The 21,686-nt window shown below is 32.7% G+C and overlaps 1 protein-coding gene and 1 long non-coding RNA gene across 5 annotated transcripts in view; one reads left to right on the forward strand and one right to left on the reverse strand.

The window, feature by feature from the left end:
- Window positions 1-21,686, forward strand: part of LOC128080325 (uncharacterized) — a 987,521-nt gene that overhangs the window by 220,801 nt on the left and 745,034 nt on the right. The gene's annotated exons all lie outside the window — the stretch shown is intronic.
- Window positions 1-21,686, reverse strand: part of SGCZ (sarcoglycan zeta) — a 335,417-nt gene that overhangs the window by 23,759 nt on the left and 289,972 nt on the right. For all 4 annotated transcript variants that reach the window (XR_008206602.1, XR_008206600.1, XR_008206601.1 and 1 more), the window contains exon 6: window positions 3,384-3,456. Coding sequence is in view for 1 of the 4 variants with exons in the window: in XM_052682407.1 (XP_052538367.1) it covers window positions 3,384-3,456 (73 nt within the window). In the remaining 3 variants the exon portion in view is untranslated. The remainder of the gene's footprint in view (window positions 1-3,383; window positions 3,457-21,686) is intronic.

Raw genomic sequence — 21,686 nt, forward strand, 5'->3', positions numbered from 1 at the left:
CTTACTAATCCATCAGACTTAAAGTATTTACATTCTAGTTTGAAAAGTTCATATATTTTGGTTATTTGACCTTGTTTTCATGTTTAGCTCATGCAAAGACAAGAGACAGAGATTATCCAGCACCTCAAATTAATGACATGAAACTCAGTAAATTTTGCTATCTACTGTGACAGCAGTACTTTCTTCCTTCAGATTTTTCCTTCATATTCTTCCTTCTCCTGAGTCAAATATAATTATCTTCACCGAACACGAAAGTAAATTACTCTTCCAGTTTAAAAGGCTATTCTATCTGATTAGGAACTAACATTTGAAACTCGTTTCCTTCTTATCTATTTATTCCAATATATATTTCTTTTGCTTTATGTACACATGTAAAATAATTTATAAATACATAAATATAAAGCTGATTACCTTGTGTCAATTTTCCTGATTTTCACTACACCTATCTCAATTTTGTACAAACATGTATGTGGAAAAATATATTTTCAGCAGCTAGTCAATTGTTGTTTTCAAATATTTTTTGCAATATATATGCCCAAACACTGAAATAACTATTCAAACACCAACCAAAATTCTAAAAATATACAAATTGAATACTTTCACTTTATTAAAAACTAATATTAAGAAGGAAGCCAGAAACAGAGGTCCTTAAAAATAACATATGAAATAAGTTGGGCTTTTTAACTCTACATCATCTCAGTTTTGATTAAATTTGTTTTATTATTTGATTTCTGAGTATAATAGATGAGGAGAAGAGTTCCTGTTCTTTTGTTACTCCCTGTCTGCTCTCAATTTATTGTCAAAACTCCTTTCTAATGTATTCTATGGTATCACGGTTTTACAGAACAGGTACTTTGTCCTGTTAGAAAACTACTTCTAAAGTGACACATAAGAGGGTCCTTAAGAAACTATCAGGCAACTCAACATGAAACAGATGCCTTGTACCAGGTTCTGAATTCTTTCAGACTTAATGTACGATCCCACTATCCTGGGTTCTTCCTTACTGTTTGATCAATTTCCATCTCATTTTATGCCCAGCATTAGCCTTGCAGGATTAGCTGGTAGTCAATAGTAAGCAAGGCTTCACAGAGAAGAAAAACTATTGGATTTGATTTGCAGGTATCTCGAGAGCAACAATAAAGAAATTTACCACTTTATCAAGAAGGTTATTGAGGTCAAAACTATCGGCATTTAACTACTGTATGCCTCTTTTATGAATAGACATTACCAATTATTACACCATGTTTTAATGCACTATTAGCCTAAAACCTATATTTGGTGGCCTATCACATTGGTGGTTTAGTTTGCCTGTGTTCTTGTGATAAAAGTTAGCAAGAGAAATATGCTATTAAACTATTAAGATATTTTTTCCTTTTGGCATGATTCTTTTATGCTCTTTATTACAGTTAATAAAAGTAAGATTTAATTAGCTTTTGGGTTTTGATACAAAGAGGCTTACCAGCTTTCACAAAGGATTTTGCATAAAGTATTTTCTGAAAGCAAAACCTTTTTACTTATTTGAAAATATAAGATATGAACAAATGAAGTAGTTGGGCATATAGGAAAGAAATTTTTTCTACCCTTTAAAATCTTATCTGAACTGTCTTTATACAATACATTTTTAATACCGTATATTACAGATGGTTCTTTGACTGAAGACTTCAAATTCTGGATATAGTGCAAGGAGTGTTGGAGAGGCAAAGCTTTAGAAATTTGTACATAATATATATCATCATCTTTCTGGCTCCTCATCCAGAACAGATTGAGCTAAAATTCCAGAACTTTCAGCTCAAACTCTGTGAAACTTGTATTGTAGTTGAAACTGTATAGTTCAGCTTCATTCTTAGTAATCAAGGTTGTCAAAAATTTCCACTGTTCAAATTCAGCAGGTAATTGTTTTACATATCCATTGTTATGAATTTTATTCCAATATCTGTTTTTTGAATATAATACACGTTATCCAAATATAATCATATCTTGATGTTTGATGCTTACTATTTGACCTTTAAAATGTATACTTAAATGAAAAACTAAGGGATCATTTGTATTTTAATTAATCAAATTAAATTCCTGTATCTTTCAGACCTGTATATAACTATTCAAATGAACATAATGTATTTGCATTTATACACTGAATCCTGCTATCAAACTGCAAACATATGTGTGTACTGAAAAAATGAGTTTTAATGTAAGCTCAGCAAACTTTCTTCTTTCTCATGTCACCATTAACTTCAAAAATTCCAAGACTTGGGGATACTGTATTTTGGAAAAAATATATAATACATCTATATTTTCCAGTCACTCTTTGGCATGTAGCATGAGACAAAAATCACTTTAGGATGCAACTATTCTCTTTTGGAAGATAAAATCAGTTCACAATATCAGTATAGTTTTATTAATTGGGCCTGAGGCAAGAAAAATGGGCATAATATTTGGGCTGATTTATTTCAGCATATTTAGCAAATAATCATTTCAATAGTAAATAATTGTTTTCTGACAACATATTTAAAATCAACAAATTTAAAATCAGCAAAAAAAAAAAAATTGGGGGGGGGGAAAGTATTGCAGGGCTTAATATTTCTTTTTTTAAAGGATTTTTAAAAATCATTTGAAGTAAGATAAATAAGTATGCGGTAACTGGAGTTTTCAAAGATATATATGATCTGGGTATCTAATTCCATTTTACTGTCAGAAACAACCATACAATGCGGTGACTATTTGCAGTTCTTTAAAGTCACAAGCTGAAAAAATGTCTGCAGGTTACCTTCTAGAAAGGTTCATGCCAAAAGCCAAGAAATCTCTGTCCTAATAGTAGTTACATCTTATGAAGGGAATATTATCGAATCCTACCTAACACGTAACAGCACACATGTACAAAATCTTTCAGAATACATCATATATAAAATATAGTAAGAAAAAAATCACACATAAGCTAGTTCTGCTTGACCAGACAGCAAAAGTTGCTGTTGCTTTTTTTTTTTTTTTTAATTAAAAAATGGATTGAATCCATGATTAACTAAAAGACAAAAAACAGAATGAAGATTCAGTAGAATTCTCATTAATTAAGTCCATCTTGGAAAATTGAGATGAAGGAACGTTGAGTTGGAAAACATTCTGCAGCAATAATCATCATGCTAATGAATAAAGCCGAAAGACAGGAAGGGTGAATCTCTGAAATACAAGCTGAACAAGTAATATGAGGTGGTTTTAACACAAGTGGGTCTTTCCTGAATAGTTAGAATAAATTTGAGTCTAACAGTGTTTTGGATATGTAAGAATCATTAAGAAGGCAGTAGAGATCACTATATAAATATTTGCTTTTAATCAAGCTGTAATTAGTTTTGAAGAATACTTAATTTTAGAATTCTTTGAACAACACCTACTTGAGGTCTTGGGAAGGTTCTGCTCTGATATGGGGTGTCTCCACGGAATGTCCAAACACTGCCCCTTCCGTGCCTAAAATACATAAATAAAATAAAGTACAGTTACTTTGAAAATAAAAATACATCAAAATAAATGATCACTTATTTTGGGGGTAAAACATATACTTGTATGCTGTATTACTAGCTATCAATGTTTCTTCGTATTTATGTTAGCATCTCTATTGAAAATCTGGATCGATCACTTAAAACAGTAGACCTCTGCTTATCAATAGATGAACTTCAAATACAAATCTTAAAACATTTAAACATCCAAGCTTCCCAGTGTTGACTTGTCTGAATGTTCATTTCAACACTTTATAGATAATGTTGACAGAGAAAAGAAAAAATTAATTTTGACAAAATCACATTTTTAAAGTACCTACTCTTTTTGCATGAAGCTCATTTTGATTATTTAAATTAAAATCCCAATCTTTCAAGTTTTAAAATACCAATTTTCCATCTGAAGTTCCTTACCTAAATCTCTGACACATCTCCAGTCTCCTTCCATCATGGCTTTCAAACAACTTATTTGAGATGTTCTTTGTGGGTGTTTTTTTTGTTTGTTTTGTTTGTTTAAAATTTTTATTTTTATTTTGGTAGGGGACTGTAAGTTTACACACTGTAAAGACAGCATGGGCATTGTATAATGAAAATAGCTTAGAACTATAATGTGAAAGACTTTTCAATGAACAACAAATACAAAACAACTGAATAGAAATATATCTAAAACAAGTGATTTGTTTACATTTCATCACTAGAAATAAGATAAAGGAAGCTTTCTGGCATAATTATAATTGATTGTTAAATATGCTGGGAACAGTCGCTGCATTTCAGGGACAGAACATTTTCTTGTGTTCTGAGACCTGAAATCTATTAAGAATATACAAACAATATCTCTTAATGGCTGCATAAATAATGGTCAGTATGACCAATGCTTCTCTAATTGTTTCAAAATTTTAAATACAATATTTTAAATTATTTTAATATTTCACAACAGATATTTTGGTTTTTAATTGAGGTAGATGTTTAGAATTTTGGCAATTAAATGAATAACCTTGTAAGAGATTCTCCCTCCTATAAACTGGAGTGACACTAACCTTTAGAAAATTAAACCTACCAGGATCTGTAAGTAGAACCAGAGAATATTTAATCAATATAGCTTTACAGTATTTAAGAGAAAATGTCCTGAACAATAAGTCCCAGAATATAAATACATGTGAAAGTACATAAGTCAGAAAGTTGTCATTATTATTCATATTCTAAGATCCATTTACATAAATAAAATTAAAAAAAAAAAAATCTTCATTATCAAATACTCTACTGGTAGAGAGAATTCAAGAGAGGAAGGAGTGAGTTCTGAAAGAAATGAAGATTTAGGGTTTTATCTCCAGAAAACAATGCATATTTTAAAAGTATCTTAGCAAAGCATCCTGAAAGCAATTTCATTACAACTGAAGCTTTGAAGATGTCACAAGAAAAGAAGCAAATCTGTGTGCTATTAACAAACAATGCTGAGTGTTCTGAAGAACCACAGGCAGGAAAAAAAGAAGCATTTCTTCATATATAAAAGTATTCATATAGGAACTATGTAGAATCTTCTTTTTGAACCTTTACTGGCAATTTTGCTACCTTTAAGAGACAGGAGTAGCACATTTATATAGCCTGAATTCCTTTTACTCCAAACTGAAATCCCATCTATAATAGCATATAAAAATCCCAATGGAGTTGAAGCATCATAGTGGTTCTAGACCCCACTCAACTCTTTAATCAGCAAAACTGAATATTTACAAGGCCAATGGTTTTTTGTATTTTTCAAGGTGGAAATGGATATGAAGACAGAAATAACTGAGCAGAATGTCAGCCTTCCAAGAAAATCACTTCTCTAACATTTGAAAGAGGAGAATTAATGCTAAGACAGAATAGTGATGGGTCAGGCACCAAATCAATTGGAAGTGCCAGAGATAATTGGCAAAAACTGATAAGAAAATATACACGACAGCTTTTTCTAAGCTACTGCTAACATTTTTTATATTCAGCAGTGGTTGTTTAAAATTAGAAGCCATGTTCCCACCTTACACAACTGAAATTTGGAAAGAAAGATGGTCTTGTTCAAGCAGACTGTAGTATATGAATACATAATACCACTTCTTTTTTTCTACTCATTCGCCACCAGATCTGATAGTGTTCCCATGGTAAATACTTTATGCTCAAAAAATAAGCTCTCACCTAGGAAGTTAAAGGAACATCTCCCTTTTACTTTACACTGGAAGAAATGCAGGAAATTTATCTCATTTTTAGGAAGGAAAATGAGAAACATCCAGAATTTACTGCAGTTAAACAGTTGGATCAAGAAAAATGGAACGGGACTGTAGAACAAATGGGTGACATGATCAGCATTACTTAAAAATACAGAACATTAGAAAAAACTATAGGAAGGTGCTCTTTAATTTGTGATTTATTATATGGGAAATCTGCTTTTATGCTGCTCCAACAGGAAGTTAGATCATACAGTTCAGTATTATTGAGAAAATGGTGATAAAAAAACATGATTTTTTTTGGGGTGTGTGTGAGAATAATACTTATATAACAATACAAATCAGGATTCAAAGTGAATAACATGACTTTTTAATGGAAGAAATGTATTTTAGGTGTTTAGTTGCTTGCAATACTAAAATGCTTATTTTTTACAGAAATGACTAAATAATACTATAATTATATTCCCTGACTTACAGAATCATAGCCAAGACCTACTTTGAGATGAGTCAAATTCTAGACAGAGATTAAGATAAAGAGAAAAGACTTGAACTTTCAAGCCCTTTCAAGTGTATCTCAAAAGGAAGTAGTTAGGGAACTGAACTCAAAGGAATGTGAGTTAGAATGAATTGCTAAAGAAAGTAGGAAATAAAATAGCAAGGGCACTGAGTATGTGCAAAGGATGTAAAATCAAAAATGTAAGTTTAACTAAATAAAATTACTCCAACTTCCAGCTTCCATTGGAAAGAATGAGTTAAGTAAAGACTTTGCTAAGGGAGAAAAATCTGTGACTGCAAACTACTGGTCAAAGAACAGCCTCCATAGTTTTCTGCAGAAATGCCAGAAGTACATTTCTGTATATTAAGAAAAATTTCTTAGAGCATAGCAGTTCTATACACAGTAGATGTTTAAAATACACTTTTTCTTTTCTTTCTTTCTTTTTTTTTTTTTTAAACACAAAGCAGATCAAAGTTATTCCATCAGTACAAGCAAAACTATTCATACACTCCCATTGAAACTGGAACTGAACAGTCAGAATTCACAGAGACTGGTGTAAACTACTAATTTCTGCTCCATTTACTGGTTACTGAAATTCAGCCTTTGGGAAATGATGACTTTCATAAAAAGAATAGAATTACATTGTTGGTACTTGGTGCTGGATTTATATTCACTTATATATGTTACATGGTGGCAGTGTTGTCATTTATGTAACAAGCAAATGATCCTTGATTTATGAGTTAGCTCACAGAACAACACTGGAACTTTTTAATGACTTAATAACTGAAAGGCGTGAAAAAAACAGCCTCTACACTCTGCAAAAAGAATATAGGCTAGAGAACTGATGAGTCAAGAAACAAAAACTAATAAATTATATTGCTGAGAAAAATCCACTGCATATTAACATTATCCCATCACATTATTCTTGCAAGCAAATCACCTCAAATGTACTGACAGTGGATTTGTACAGCATTTTGATGTGCTCAGATTATATAGCATTGCATTATTACAGGCGCTGTTGAATCTTATTGCCTTGATCTTTCCCTAGGCTTTTTGGAAACAACAAGTGACTATGATAAAGTGCAACAATTTGGCAAGTGCTAGACTCTAATGCCAATTTTTCCTGAGTTACAGATTTTAAAGAATAATTTGTAAATTATTTATCATCTTTGAGACTTGCCATTTAACTCATCACAAATTCATTAAGTTAAACTAACCACCAATTTCACTGAAAAATATGAGTACTTAATCAAGATTGCTTTACCACTGCAGGGACCTTGAAAACAGACCTTATATTCTAAAAGTTTAACTGCTATTAAAAAGTTCAGTTCTTAATTCTTTTACCATGCGTACATAGCAAAACTTTAAAAGTATCTTTGTGGGATTACTTAGCTATTGTTCACCAATAAGACACTGGAAAGGTTGATCACTGCCAGACTGAAAATGAATCCCAGAAATATTCATCTAGACAGATTAATAATCATAGAAAGACCACTTTCTTCATTAAAAGTTCAGTTATTGCACTTGTGCAAGCTAGAGAACCAAAGGAATCAGAATGCTTTGGACCACATGCTGATTGTGTAGCTCTTCAAGGTTTTCAATTTTAATAAATGGTTTGAAATGTAATTTAACTAAGTACTTCTAATATATATATAAATATTATATATAATATAATAATATAATTATATAATTATATAATATAATTATATTATATATATATATTATATATAAAATAGCACGATGAAACTGGATTTTTCCTATAGAAACATACAGAACTAGAATGAAAGCAGGTAGGGTTGTTCTATGGCAATGTGATTGGCACAATTTTCTCAGTCTCTGAGCAGCAAAACTGACTAAGACTAAAAAGCAAAGGTTCCAGGTATGATTTTGATATGGGCACACTAGAGGTATAATTCAGGCAGACAGATGCAATACTTGGGCATCTGACTCTAGATGCAGCTGTTCACATGTAAACTAAAGCACTGGCACTTGGGAATTAAAGGCTTCAGAGATAAGACACTGTTTAAAAGTAATTTGTGAAATGAATGATTTAGATGTACTGAAGAACCTTGAACACAACAAATGTTTGATGCATGTTTTCTATATAGAAACCTTACTTAAGACTTGTACTAAGCTTTTAATCTAGGTAAGAAATGTAACTTCTTCAATAAATTAATTGTCTTCAGTGTAATAAATTTTGATCAAAGAAAATCCACACTCCAGTGAATACTTGTTAAATTGCAAAAAAATCTTCTAAAATTATTGTAACTTGAACTGAGTACAAATACTTTCTAAATTTTGTCCTAGTGGTGGGCAGTAAACTTAGGTAGATCTTGTAGTGCAAATTAAACTATATTATGTCTATATATTAAGTTAACTTATACACATACTTGCTTGAAAGTTGACAATCAAAATCTATGTTTGGCCAACACTGTACATAGTTTAATATGCTAAAAAAGTGAATCAATTAAAAAAAATGAAATTAGCATGGCAATTACATAATTGAATTCTTATTTTTCATATACAATACATGATGGAGATAAATATGAAAATTAGAAAGGATTGACAACAACCATTTTCTGCTTGAATAGATAGTTTTCTTGAAAGGCTACAAAAGCTAGACATATTACACAGATTAAAACCTTATATTTAAATTTCATCATAATTACTAAAAAAATACAAACAAACAAAAATAACTTATCTTACTTATCTTCCTAAATAGAAATGACAGTCCGGATCTGATGTGCACTGTTTTTCTTGTTGGGTTTTGTTGTGGTTTTTTTTGTTTGTTTGTTTTCTTTTGTTTTGTTTTTGTTTGATTGTTTGCTTTCTTAAGATCATGTAAAGGTTTCAGGATTCACAGCAGTGGAAAACAGTTGGAGTTGTCCTTGTCAGCATTCAAAATACTGAATTTTAAATTGTATTATTCGCGTATTTAATTGATAAAAAAAAGGAGATTGTTTTCAGTTGGTTTTAGTGGTTATCCCTAAGTTGTGTAAAGCCTAGGCTTATACTCTAATAAATACTTAATCAGGGACAAATTAGAATTGCTGTTTCCTTGATGAAAAATGAATGAATCAATGAATGAGGATGATCGAATAGTCAATAACTCAATAACCAGAGGACTCACCTAGGATATGAAAGAATGGGATATGAACTTGGATGACTCACACACAAAATGAAGGCTTTAACTTTAAGTCTACTCAAATTATCTAAACATTTCAACTTTATTTTCACTAGAAGTGAAGTGTTGCATTTGTATGGAATATTAAGGAAAAACTGGAATTCTGCAAAGGTAAATGTGTGAATGAGAAAGCTATTTCTCTCCTGGTTTCAAGAGCAACTAGTGATATTCTCCAATTTTGAACTTTCTTAAAAAATCTCATTATGTACTGCTTCTCAACTATATAACCAGTAATGTTAATACAGCTTGCTCAAGTTCTAAAATGACTATATCTCAGTTATTTAATAATTTTAACTTGGTGAAAAAATATTATCAAAAGTACTGTTTTCTGGCTCTGCCCTTTCTTAGCTCTTTGCATGCAAAAAAATGCACAAAAATAACAAAGATCTTTCAGGTGATCATCACCATTTTCTACTTTAGATCAAAAACTACTCCTTTTTGAATGAGGATCCAGGTTGACTGATGAACAGTTGATATTTGCAAATAGTATTACTAAAAACTGGAATCTGAATTATATATTCTGTCTCCCACCAAAACTGTACAAAATTACAAAAATATAAAAATGTCCAAGACTTAACTTATATGATCCCAATTATCTATACTGTTCTGATTTCTACACTTCTTGCTGTCTCTACCTTCAGTCATTCTTCTACTTTTCTGAGATACTAGCACTATCTACTAATAAGTGAGATTTTAAGTTCTGCAGTGGAGGTTTAAAAAACCCAATCTCAAGACTCTGTGCTGCAGAACGTGAGTATGACTCCAGCATCATCACTTTTCTAAATATTGTTCACACCTGACAACATATAAGAATAGAGATTTGATAGAAGAATTTACAACATGTGAGAAAGAACATTTCCAAAGGAAGCTTTTTTGTATGCATTTCCAATATGCATTCACTTCTGCTCTGTACATTACCATTACTACAGCATAATGAAAAGTTCTTACATTTATGTGATAATTACTGCTCTGTTCTTACAATTTACTTGGGTTTTATTTATGCAAAAGGAAACCATGAAGCAGTAGAACTACTATCCAGGTTTTAAAAATAGATCTACTATATTTTTTTTACTACATAGCAATTAGAGTGCCATTGATAAATGGTAATCAAATATTTAGAAAGTGTATTAGTTTATCCTGTAGAGGGCATTAATACACATAGAAAATATCCATTGTATAGGAGTATATACTATATATTTAAAAAGTTACTGCAAAAATGACTTGAAATATTTTAGAATTTCTGAAAATATGAAAGTGTGAGAAGAATCCTCATACGTATTTTAATAATGTTGAAATAGAGAAGCATTTATATAACATATTTTGTGCCTGTTTAACCAAAATGAAACAAATGTTAGCATCTTAAAATACTAGAAGTCATAATTTATATTTTTGATAAATATGAGAAATATAATGTCAGTACTATCTAATTTCTATCTAGTTATCTTGATTATCACCTATTATGACTTCTTTTTATTCCTGTGCTTTACTGATGTTTTTTGTTCCTCTCTAGAAGAAAATTATTCGGCTGAATACAACACATTCCAGCCTGGCAAATGAGTAAATGACTTACTTAGATATGCCTTGGCTGCATTTTCAAACAGAAATTCTCCACTTATTTGGGAGAAGGTGAATGCATAACAATACCGTTGTCTTTTTAAGAACATTCCCACCTTCAAGTCAGCGTAACAGTGAAACAAGCCTTTCAATTTAGCAACAAAATGGATGCAGGTGTATTTCGTCCATTAAATGCAATGACTGTATACTAGCAAAGGCCATGTTAGCAAACGTGAATGTAAGATCTGTATTAATCACTGGAAAAATAGCATGTTTTCTGCAAAGGACAAGCTATCATTGCATATTGCAGTACACTAAAGTTGGCCAAGTTACGTAAGTTTTCTCATGGTAAGACTTGAACATTTTTTCAGTCAAGGACAAGAGAGTTGGCACATACCTTACAGATACTGTTGGAAAAAGATATATGGCAGTAACTTACAGGTAGGTCTCCATTTTCAAGATGGGACTGAACTGGTCACAGAGTAGTTTGTCACTGCTCATACTAACAGTCACCATGGAGAAGTTATAAGGTGCTGGATTACAACCACAATTCAGATTATCTGGCAAACCTCTTAACAGTCTAGCTTTCCTGTGAGTCTTGTGGCATAACACTAGTCTGGTGTTTGCTCTTTTACTGTTGGTGTGTCAGAATGGACTAAATCACTCTGCCATATACCTACCATAATTTATCAGAAGGTTTAAGTACTTTTAATTGCCTTGCTGCTAAGGAATGTCAGTCTAAAGTCAGCACAGGGAGGCTTTACTTCTGCATCAAAATTCTGAATGGTTAGCAGCCATTGAAACCTCATTTTGTGGTTTAAATCCAGGAAGTTCAGCACCACAAAAAAACCCACAACACACACAACATAACAAACAAAAAACAAAACAAAGTAGGGCTCATAGGTTGAGATCAAAACTATGTATCAAGACAGAAAAATGAAGAGGAGAAAAAGCTAAGTTACAATTTTATATATATATATGTATATATATATATATGTATATACATACAAGATATATGATGCATAAGCAATTACTCAACATCCACTGACCAATGCCCAGCCAATCAAAAATCAGTGGCTTCCTGCTCAGACAAATCTCCATTGTTTTCAAGCTTTTTCTAGTCATATGGGTTTGGAGTATCTCTTTGGCCTGTTCAGGCCAGCTTTCCTGCTTCTGTCCCCTCCCAGCTTCTTGTGTCCCCTTGCTCACTCAGTGGCAGGACAGTATGAAAAGCTGAGAATCTGAAATGTCCATTGTTTTTTCCTACAGTCATAACATAATATCATAGCAGAGATTATGAAGGAAAAATCGATTCTGTCCCAGCTAAGACACCTTTTGTTTATGTTCTCCTAAAAATCAAACTGTACTACATTTAGGCACTTCCAGAATAGATACTGAACATCAGGTACCAGAACTGTCATTTCTGTGGCACAGAATATCATGCTATTTGACACTTGTCTTGAATCAAAACACTTCTTCAATTTAGCACTTAAAATTACAGAAATAAAATATTTCTGGTGTCCAGCTGTCTACAAAAGAGCAAGTTCAGAGGTGCTGTAAGAGACAAAACAGAATTTGTCCTGCACTTCAAACTATACCTAAGAGAGATTTTTCTGCACCATCCAGTTAACAGTCTATCACGATGTTTAGTGATCCATTCGTTCAGCTTTTATATCCTTATTTGGAAAGATCTCTGTTCTCATGATCTTAAGACTTCCAAATAAATTTAATTCCTTCATATTCAACCTTTCTACTCTTTTACTCTTGCCTTACCTTTCAGACATCTTAGATAGGAAGCAGTGTTTTGGTCGGTTTTGTGTTTTTTGTGGATTTGTTTTGTTTTTCTGTAGGATACCCCCTCTATTCCTTTTTCTGTTTTTCATTAGAAGTTCCTCTTAACATTTCTACTAATTTTTCACATTAATACTTTACCAACATTACATTATTCTGAGTTTTGTTGTCTTGAAGAAAAAAAGACTATTTTCATTAAATCTTTAAGTTCAGAAGCTCTAATTGATTTTTTGCTTTAATCCTAAATGTAAATATAAACTAGGTAGGCAAGACAAGGAATGATACTGAGAAGAAAAAAACACTGTAAGTATAAAAAGCCAGAAAGCAGTCATGACAGCTTAAACATGAAACAAATTCGTTGGCAAACATTCTTTCTGCACAGAGTGCTTTATTGGGTTTTCTCTACTCCACACTGACTGTAAAAACACATTTTAAAAATTGTCCATCACTTGATAATGCTGCTAAGATAAAAATAGCAAAAATAATGTAGCTTGTTCACTTGATATGAAAATAAATATTTCAAGAAAATATGTTTCCCTCTGATGTTTAATGAGAAAATTCTTTCAGATGAAACTATCAATTCAAACTTGTGCCTTTTCCCAGTTTATGGGAAAACATATTTTCAAATTCTGCTACCACTAGTATTTTGCTTTGTTTATCTTGGATTCATCTTGCACTTTGGTATGAGGTAGCCTGGTACTTTGAAAGCTTTACGTGTTGCTGTATGTAGACCTTTGGCAACCATAACTTGCTTCGCAGAAAGCAATGAAGAGAAAGGACATGAAAGATCACTATTTCTAGTTACACTGTAAGAGATGTAACCTGTAGCACTTGCCATCACTTCTATCAGACTTTATCAGATGGTTTTAGAATAATGGCAGGAAAAGTCTTAAGGGAAAAACTCTCCACCTGAGTTAAATGACATTTTGGCATTTGTAAAGAAATAAAGCTAGAAGAACTGAAAGACATTTGTGAGCTCATGATTGTGCGTGCTATGCAGAATTGTACTATGTGAATTGATAATTTAAAAACTAACTAAGATCAGAAATAGCAGTCAGTGAAATCAATGAGAGTGAATTTTAGAAACATGCTAAGCATAAAATACTTGCTAGTGAAAGTAGATTCATTTATATGTAAAGAAGGAAAGTAAAAGATACATTTTTTCCAAGGAATTTAAATACTGAATAGGAAGAGGTCTTTTCTAAATTATTTATAAATTAAAATAGAATAACGATGATAATTACTGCAGAAAGAAAACTGAGTGACTCAAGCCACAGTCCAAGATTCTAACAGCTATAAATTATTCCAGTGTTGTGAAGTTGCTCATATTTTAGTTCCAGTCTCATAACTCAGAGGACCAAAATTCTAGCACATATGCATTGTAGGATTAGTGCCAGAATGCTTAGCTATTGGCTATGCAGATTCAAACCCAAAGAATGAATAATGGAGCTCTGGAAATAATAAATGTGCTTAAACCAATGAGACAAATGTAATGACATACCATGAAGGAGAAAAAATGCATATTACAAAAACATATGTAATTCATAGTTGCATGAAAAAAAAAAAAAAGACTGCAAAAATACTGACTACTTCATTAATGAGTCCAGATTAAATACAGTGCTTTGAACTTAAGTGACAATTTAATGTATTTGTTCAGGGCTCATTCTTGGTCCTATGCAATTAGAAGGAAAACCTTAAACTGATTTGAAGTTCCATTTTGAATTCCACTTGGTGGGAGTAAGCAAGATGAAGAAAAATAATTTCTTTTATGCTTGCTTTCAGAAAATGAATTTACTGACAAGATTGATTGCTACTGTGATGTTTTGAAATTATGACAATATCTCGCAATTTTTATTCTAAGTGCTGCATATGCAACTAAATTCCAAGAACTAAGTATATCCAATAATGAAACAAACATACTTCTGATGCATGTCAAAACAGTTTGGATTTAAAATCCTAGCAAGTCAGAACAAAGTAATCATGACCAAAGTATTACCATTAATTATTTACTGAAATTGAAATCACAGTTAAATACAAGAGACATGTACCTTATTCACAGAAGCTTCACAACTGAAAACTCACACATTCGTACATTGGAACAGCTGAACACAACTTTAAAAAAGTGCATTAGCTCTATTATTAGAAACTTCTCTGAGCTTTGTGATAATCTTACACACTATGCTGTCAAAGATTCCTAGATAAGTGGCAGAATCACAGGGGTTGGAAGGGACCACCAGTCCTTTAGTTTCTTCAGCCCTGCTAAAGAAGATTCCCTAACAAGGGGGGTGCACAGAAAAGTGTCCAGGAAGGCTTTGAATTTCTCCTTCCAGAGAAGGAGACTCCATAACCTCTGGATAGCTCATTGCAGTTCTGTCACACTCAAAAGAATGAAGTTTTCACCTCATGTATGGAACTTCCTGTGTTCCAGACTGTGCCAATTGCCACTTGATTTGTTGCTGGGCACTGTTGAAAAGAGCCTAGCCCCATCCACTTGACTCCCACTCATTAGATATTTATAAGTTTTACTTTTGGAGTGACCTACATACTTTTAATTCAAATGTAAATGCTTGTTATATTTTTTAGCTAAAATGATGGCTTATAATGTTTGTGTCTTGGTGTGCTGAAAGTAATGCTATCAGACACTGTGAAATGTAAACTTGTCATTAGCCACAATGAGGACAGGAATTTAAATTCTCAGTGTAGGCTGAAGGCTGCAGGCCATATGTCTGTGGGTGATTTATTTTTTTTCTGGAGTGGCTTCCTATGGGTGAAATTATTCCTAGCTTATAGAGTTTGCTATGTATAAGCTTTGAGACGTATTGCAGAGCAGAAATGATTTGAATCTACATTCTTAATAGGTCTGCCTGCCTACCTGGTTTATAAATAGCTCTTCGGGTAACAGTGAAGTCCAGTGTGGTAGAAAGCTGCTAACTTCTCTGAATAAACCTTTGTCAGGTATTCATGCAGTATCTCCTTGTGAATACTTGAATAATGTAATGCAGTGTGTCTTATCCAAAGTCAGAAATACAAATTACAGCCTATGTTGGTAACATTTTCCATCTCAGAAGGAAGAAAAATTTTGGGTCACACTGCAGTACTATGCCAGGTTTTGAATATTTAAAGTAAAAATATAAATAAACTCTGAGGGCAGAAAAATGTGCTCATTCAATAACAGAATATTCCCAGTGTCCTATATTTCTGTCTTTGGTTTAAAATCAAGCTAAATTTCTATATTCCTCTTGCTACCTAAACTTAGTTTTTAAATGATTTCCATGTTTAGTTCATTGACAAAAGTTTTGTAAGTATGATGCATGTCATTTATGTCTATTAAATGCATTAGCTCATAGTGAAAGTTGGGTAAAAATTTCACCTTAAGATCAGATAAAACCGAAGAAGCCACTCAGTAATGGTTTTACTCGGGATTCAGAGAAAATTAAATGCAGTTCTGATGTGTTACAGCTCTCACAATAAGAGGAACTAGTGTGTATTTTTTTTATTTTTATTTTTATTTTTATTTTTTAAGTCGGATGCTGATATTTTCTGAAACATAAAAGCATTCCTCCCGTTTAGAAGGTGTGACAAACTGAAATCTGAATGAGCTCATCTTCTCAGCTTTTAGCTAGAAAAGTGTAATAGGAATAATCAAGGTATTTTTGGCCTGCAGTATCATTATAGCATAGGTATTTGGAGAAAAATATCCTCTGTTGAACCTAAATCCTACTGTGCTTTGCAGCCTGACCCTTGTCTCCAACAAAAGCATTTTGTTTCCAGGCAGTAATATGTTATAAGCAAGTATTTTAAGAAAAAAGAAGTGAGAATACAGGAGCTCCTTTTAGATTCACCCTTCTCTCCTATGAATAGCTATATCTTAAAAATAGAGATTGGACTGATTGCTGTAATTTAAATGTGTATTTTCAAATCTACCAAAGCCTGAGGGCATGTAAGTGTCAAAAGATTAGCTCATTTATTTTATAAGAATTAGAATTTTAATACAAAATCAGAATCCAATTATATCCAAAGGATACACTTCCTGCATCAAACCCTTCTGAATGCTTACTGTTTGATTCAAAACAAGTTGGTTTGGACTAAGAATTAGCTCATCTTACTAATAATGGGTTTATTTTCTGCTGGGCTCCAATGCTTCTATAGATCATGGAAACTTTCCTGGTATCATGCCATTGTCGTCTAAAAACTAGAAATGCTCTGAATTATACATCTGAATGCTGGCACAGTCATTCATTGAGGAATGTGAAATATGACTAGGGATATGAAGCAAACATCAGAAATTTTTCCTAAAAATGCTTATTCTTAGATTTTCTACAAAATCTAATATCTTAGTCTTGGTATGAAAGGTTTCACCAGGAAACCAGTTTAAATCTGGAAGTTATAATCAGTCTTTTGATCAACACAGTTCTGTACCAGAGGAGAGCAAATAGTCTCTTCACTGACTTTGAGAAGCTGGTGGCTATGCTCTGAAGGAACAGCTCAAAAAGTTGATAAGCATCTTGAAAACATAAGATCTATTGAAAAAAATATTGAACAGGTGATAGCCCAGAAGGAGAGAAAGGGATACAAATATGTCTTTTCTTATAATGCATGATATCACCACTGCTCTACAAAAATAGAAAGAAAAAAGAAAGAAGAAACATCAGAAGAGAATGATTTTGCTAGGATTTTATTTATGTCTTTCTTTATTAATCTTTCCATTCTCTTGTCTGAGTATGCAGTCTCTCTCTACATCTCTGGTTGTAGGGCACAATTATCTTAAGAACTTCCCAGTGGAATGCTGGAGCAAACTGAATATATTTTCCTGGGCAAGCAGGACTACAGAAACTTCTACACATTTTTCTTCTTTCGAGTCTACTCACTTGCAGAGAAACTTCTTTAATTAAGGCTTCTTTCTCTGTGCATACATTCATAGCCCAGGCACTATGTTCCTCAGCATGTTTTTCTGAAACTGTCAAAATTCAAAACCTTCTCCTTGCAAACCAACTGCCATTATGCTTAGATAACTGCAGCCCTCCAACAACTGACATATTTCACCTGCAGGCTGATGTAAGCACATACTACTTGTAATCTGAACTGACTGGGGACACATTTCATGCTTAACAAGAAGACATAAATGTATCTGTGCAATGTCCTGTATAATAAATTTATTTATTTAGGTTCACTACTTTTAACCTGCCCACAAAAACTCCAGTTCAGAGATAGCTTGGCACTCACATATACAACCTTGTAATCAACTCCAAGGATGCTTCTCAAGAAGAGTGCCCCGAAAAGCTGCTCTGTTGTAATTGGCTAGATTCCTGTAATAGTAATCAGTACTCTTCTGCAGAAAATTCTGGACATTAAGTGATTCCCTGACATCTAAATAAGCTCATCAGAAATCTTATTCACTCAGTACATTTTGAATTACACATTATTTACTCATCATTTGGGAACCACAGAAGCTATATATATATAATGCATTTTTGTTACTGACAAATGCTGATGTAAGAATCCTGGTTCATTCAGAGTTCAAGATCTGGAGAGTCTAGTACATCTATTCAAAGGCTTGTTTTTACTGCAACATCAAATACAGTAATTTTACTATGATCACTTATAACTTGTCTAAGTAAGTGAGATTAAAGTGATTTAGTGCTTCCCTTCATCTCTTGCAACTTCACAATCCACACTCTATTTGTCCTAAATGAGAACATGGCAAATCCAAGATCTTTTCTCTTCTTCATACTACAATTCCCAGTCAGACTCTGAAGGAACTAAATATATATCTGCTGTCATAACAATGTACATCAAATAAGCATTTATTTTTCTACATTTCAGTACTTGTTATAAATATTTTAATTCTGCTCTGTCAATCTAATTTGTAATTCATATATATTTCTCCATATTTTTGTCATACTATCTTTTATAGCCATAGCCCATATTTCTACTTCAGAATTTCATTTTAACTACTTTGGAAGACTTTACTACATTTCAATTACATGCAGACTCACATTCCTACACATAATCTTAAAATCAAAACTGAGGTAGTGACACACTCATCTACTCGTTAATCCTGGATATTATTAGAACATTATTAGAGTAAAAGTGTGGAAGAACATTCCGGAGTTTCCTTGATACATCAAGGCTCTGATCGTCCTTCCAATGAAGTACGTAACTTTGATCAAAGCCATGCTGAACTCCTTATAAATTCTCATGTAATGAAAATATGTGCAGAATATCACAGATTTTTCCCTGACACTACTCTGGTGTAAAAGTAGATTTAACCCACATCTGTCCTGTTATTAATGTGAGAATGTTTCCACCAAAACTGAAAAATGTCTCCTACTCTCCTTCCCTCTCTTCCACCCTTCTACATAACTTCACTATTTGACAAGGGAGAAGCCTCATAGCAGGTTTTTACACCTCTTCTTTGTGTTTCTCCTACTACCATTATCTATACTTTATTTAGTGCATCTTATTAAACTGTACCTACATATTTGTTTAAAAAAAAAAAAAGTCAGAAGACAATCTGTAGTAATGTGCACATACCATGAAAGCTTTTTGTCCTGGTTTCAGTCAGATTTTCTTTGTAGCGTCTGATATGATGCTGTGTTTTGGCTTTAGGAGAAAAACAGTGTTGATAACACACTGATGTTTTAGTTGTTGCTGAACAGTGCTATATGGAGCCAGGAATGTTTCAGTTTCTTGGTTTCATGTACTGTCCTGTGAGTAAGTGGGCTGTGGGAGCACAAGAAGATGGGAGAGGACCAGAACAGGAAAGCTGGACTAAACTGGCCAAAGTGATGCCCCATATCATATGACATGTTAAAAAAAAAAAAAGTGAAAAAAAAAATTATACTGCATTATAATAGATTTGTGTTTGAGATGTGTGATAGGACAGTTATTATTGCTTTCTCATACTCATATTTTGTTTTCTCTGCATCGTACAATGTTTATTTTCCTCCTGGAAATCTATTTTCAGTAATTTTAGCTTTAGAATGAAATAAACAGTAAAGCATTTTACAGCTCATTACAGCTTAATCATTTGGCTAGAAATTAGTAATTGTGATGCAAAAAGGTTTGTAGAGATAGAGAAATTAGGATATAATGGTTTTCAGTGTATGCCTGTCAGAAATGCTCTTCTATCTTATACTCTTCTCTTCCTCCTGTAGGATATTTTTATTGTCTAATAAAATGACATAAGGATTAACATAAACTGGGCCCTAGTGATCTAAAGTATAAAATTTTGAAAATAACCTTTTTATAAGATATTAAGACAACAAGATGATTAACCAGAGATTAGAATCAATGATCCCAACTTCATTATGTTATTTCCAAATAGATACTTAATGATTTCCAAAGGATTTTAAAAAATAAATTACTCTTTCAATTTGCAATTACAAAATACCTTCACATATTTTTCTAAACAAACTGCCATGTAAATTGAAAATTAACAATAAATACTTCGTATTTAATTCTCAGACCTACACAGAGTTGCTCAGAAACTAGTAAATCTTTCAGTATGGTCTCACATTGCACCAAGGTAAGTTTATGTGGGTTATCATGAAAAACTTTACTGAAATGGTTGTTAAGCACTGGAATAGGCTCCCCAGGGAAGTGGTTGAGTCTACATCCCTGAATGTGTTTAAAACCTGTTTGGATGTGGTGCTCAGGGACATGATTTAGCAGAGGGTTGTTAGTGGTTTGGTTAGGTTGCGGATGGACTTGATGATCTTTAAGATCTTTTCCAATCTGAGCAATTCTACGATTCTACGATTCTAGGTAATGGCCATGCTTTTCTATGTGATATCTAATAGCTGACTAAATCTTTCATATATTTCATTTTCTTTATTTTCTATTGTGGAAGTAATTAATGTCAAAGTCAGTGCTTTTTTATTTTTCACCATAGCCACAAAATAAAAACCAAATCTAGTAGTAATATTTTTTGTGTGAATTGACAGGTTTATAGTAATCACAAATCTCAGATAAGCATACCAAAGCAGCATTAACTTAACCTAGACTTTCCTTTTTTATTATTTTTTTTTTTGTGCTTAAAATGAATGTACATACAGCCAGGTGTATTGCAAAAGTTAAGAATAAAATCATGCTCTTTTTACAAGGAGCACTTCTATATGCCATATTGAGCATCGCTGAACAAATTTACTTTAGTTCCTCCGCTTTCTAATACCGCTGAAGTCAACAGGTGCTGTCAGTACTCAAACTACTTTGAAGTTAAAATCAGTTGAGCAGTGCACTGTCATTACAACCACAGTACATGATCAGATTTCTTAATGGCAGGAAATCTCATCCTCTGTGCCATATGTTAGACATTTTATTTTGTAACTTATGGTAGACACTTTGAAATCCACTGTGTCAACTGTATGTTTAAGATTAACTTTCACAGAATTTAAAATTCTGATCGAGCATGAGTCTTGATAGGGTTCCAATGACTATCTTCTTCCTCTCACATTATTCTCGTTATTCTCTTACATTTTATTATTAAAACAAAAGACTTATTTTAAATGTACTAACTATAAAGAATGCTATTGACTCAACAAACGCTCATTTATCCTTTTCATAAATACAAATATGGACAATATATACAATTTAGTATTGGATACTGTGGCATCACTAAACTGTCAGCTTGTGAAAGTTTGTTCTTTTTGTTTAGTACTGAAAAAATCCTGTGGCCAGAGAAGATCAACAGAGATCAGAGAAGAGTGAATAAATACTGGAGCACTGGAACAGGTTGTCAACAGATGCAGTGGAGTTTCCTTCCATGGAGATATTCAAGACCCTGTGTGACCTATTGTAGGAGACCTGCTTTAGCAGAAGGGTTGCACTCAATGATCTCTTGAGGTCCCTTCTAAGCCCTGCAATTCTGTGATTTTGCGTAAGAAAATTTACCCCCAAATACTGGCAAGCAACAATCTAATTTATTCTAAGGCTTATAAAGAAAATTCAGTCTCAGTTTGACCCTGGCCTTCCTGAGTGTACTT

The sequence above is a fragment of the Tympanuchus pallidicinctus genome, unplaced genomic scaffold (genome assembly GCF_026119805.1).
Source record: "Tympanuchus pallidicinctus isolate F22 unplaced genomic scaffold, pur_lepc_1.0 scaffold2, whole genome shotgun sequence".
NCBI classification, from domain to species: domain Eukaryota; kingdom Metazoa; phylum Chordata; class Aves; order Galliformes; family Phasianidae; genus Tympanuchus; species Tympanuchus pallidicinctus.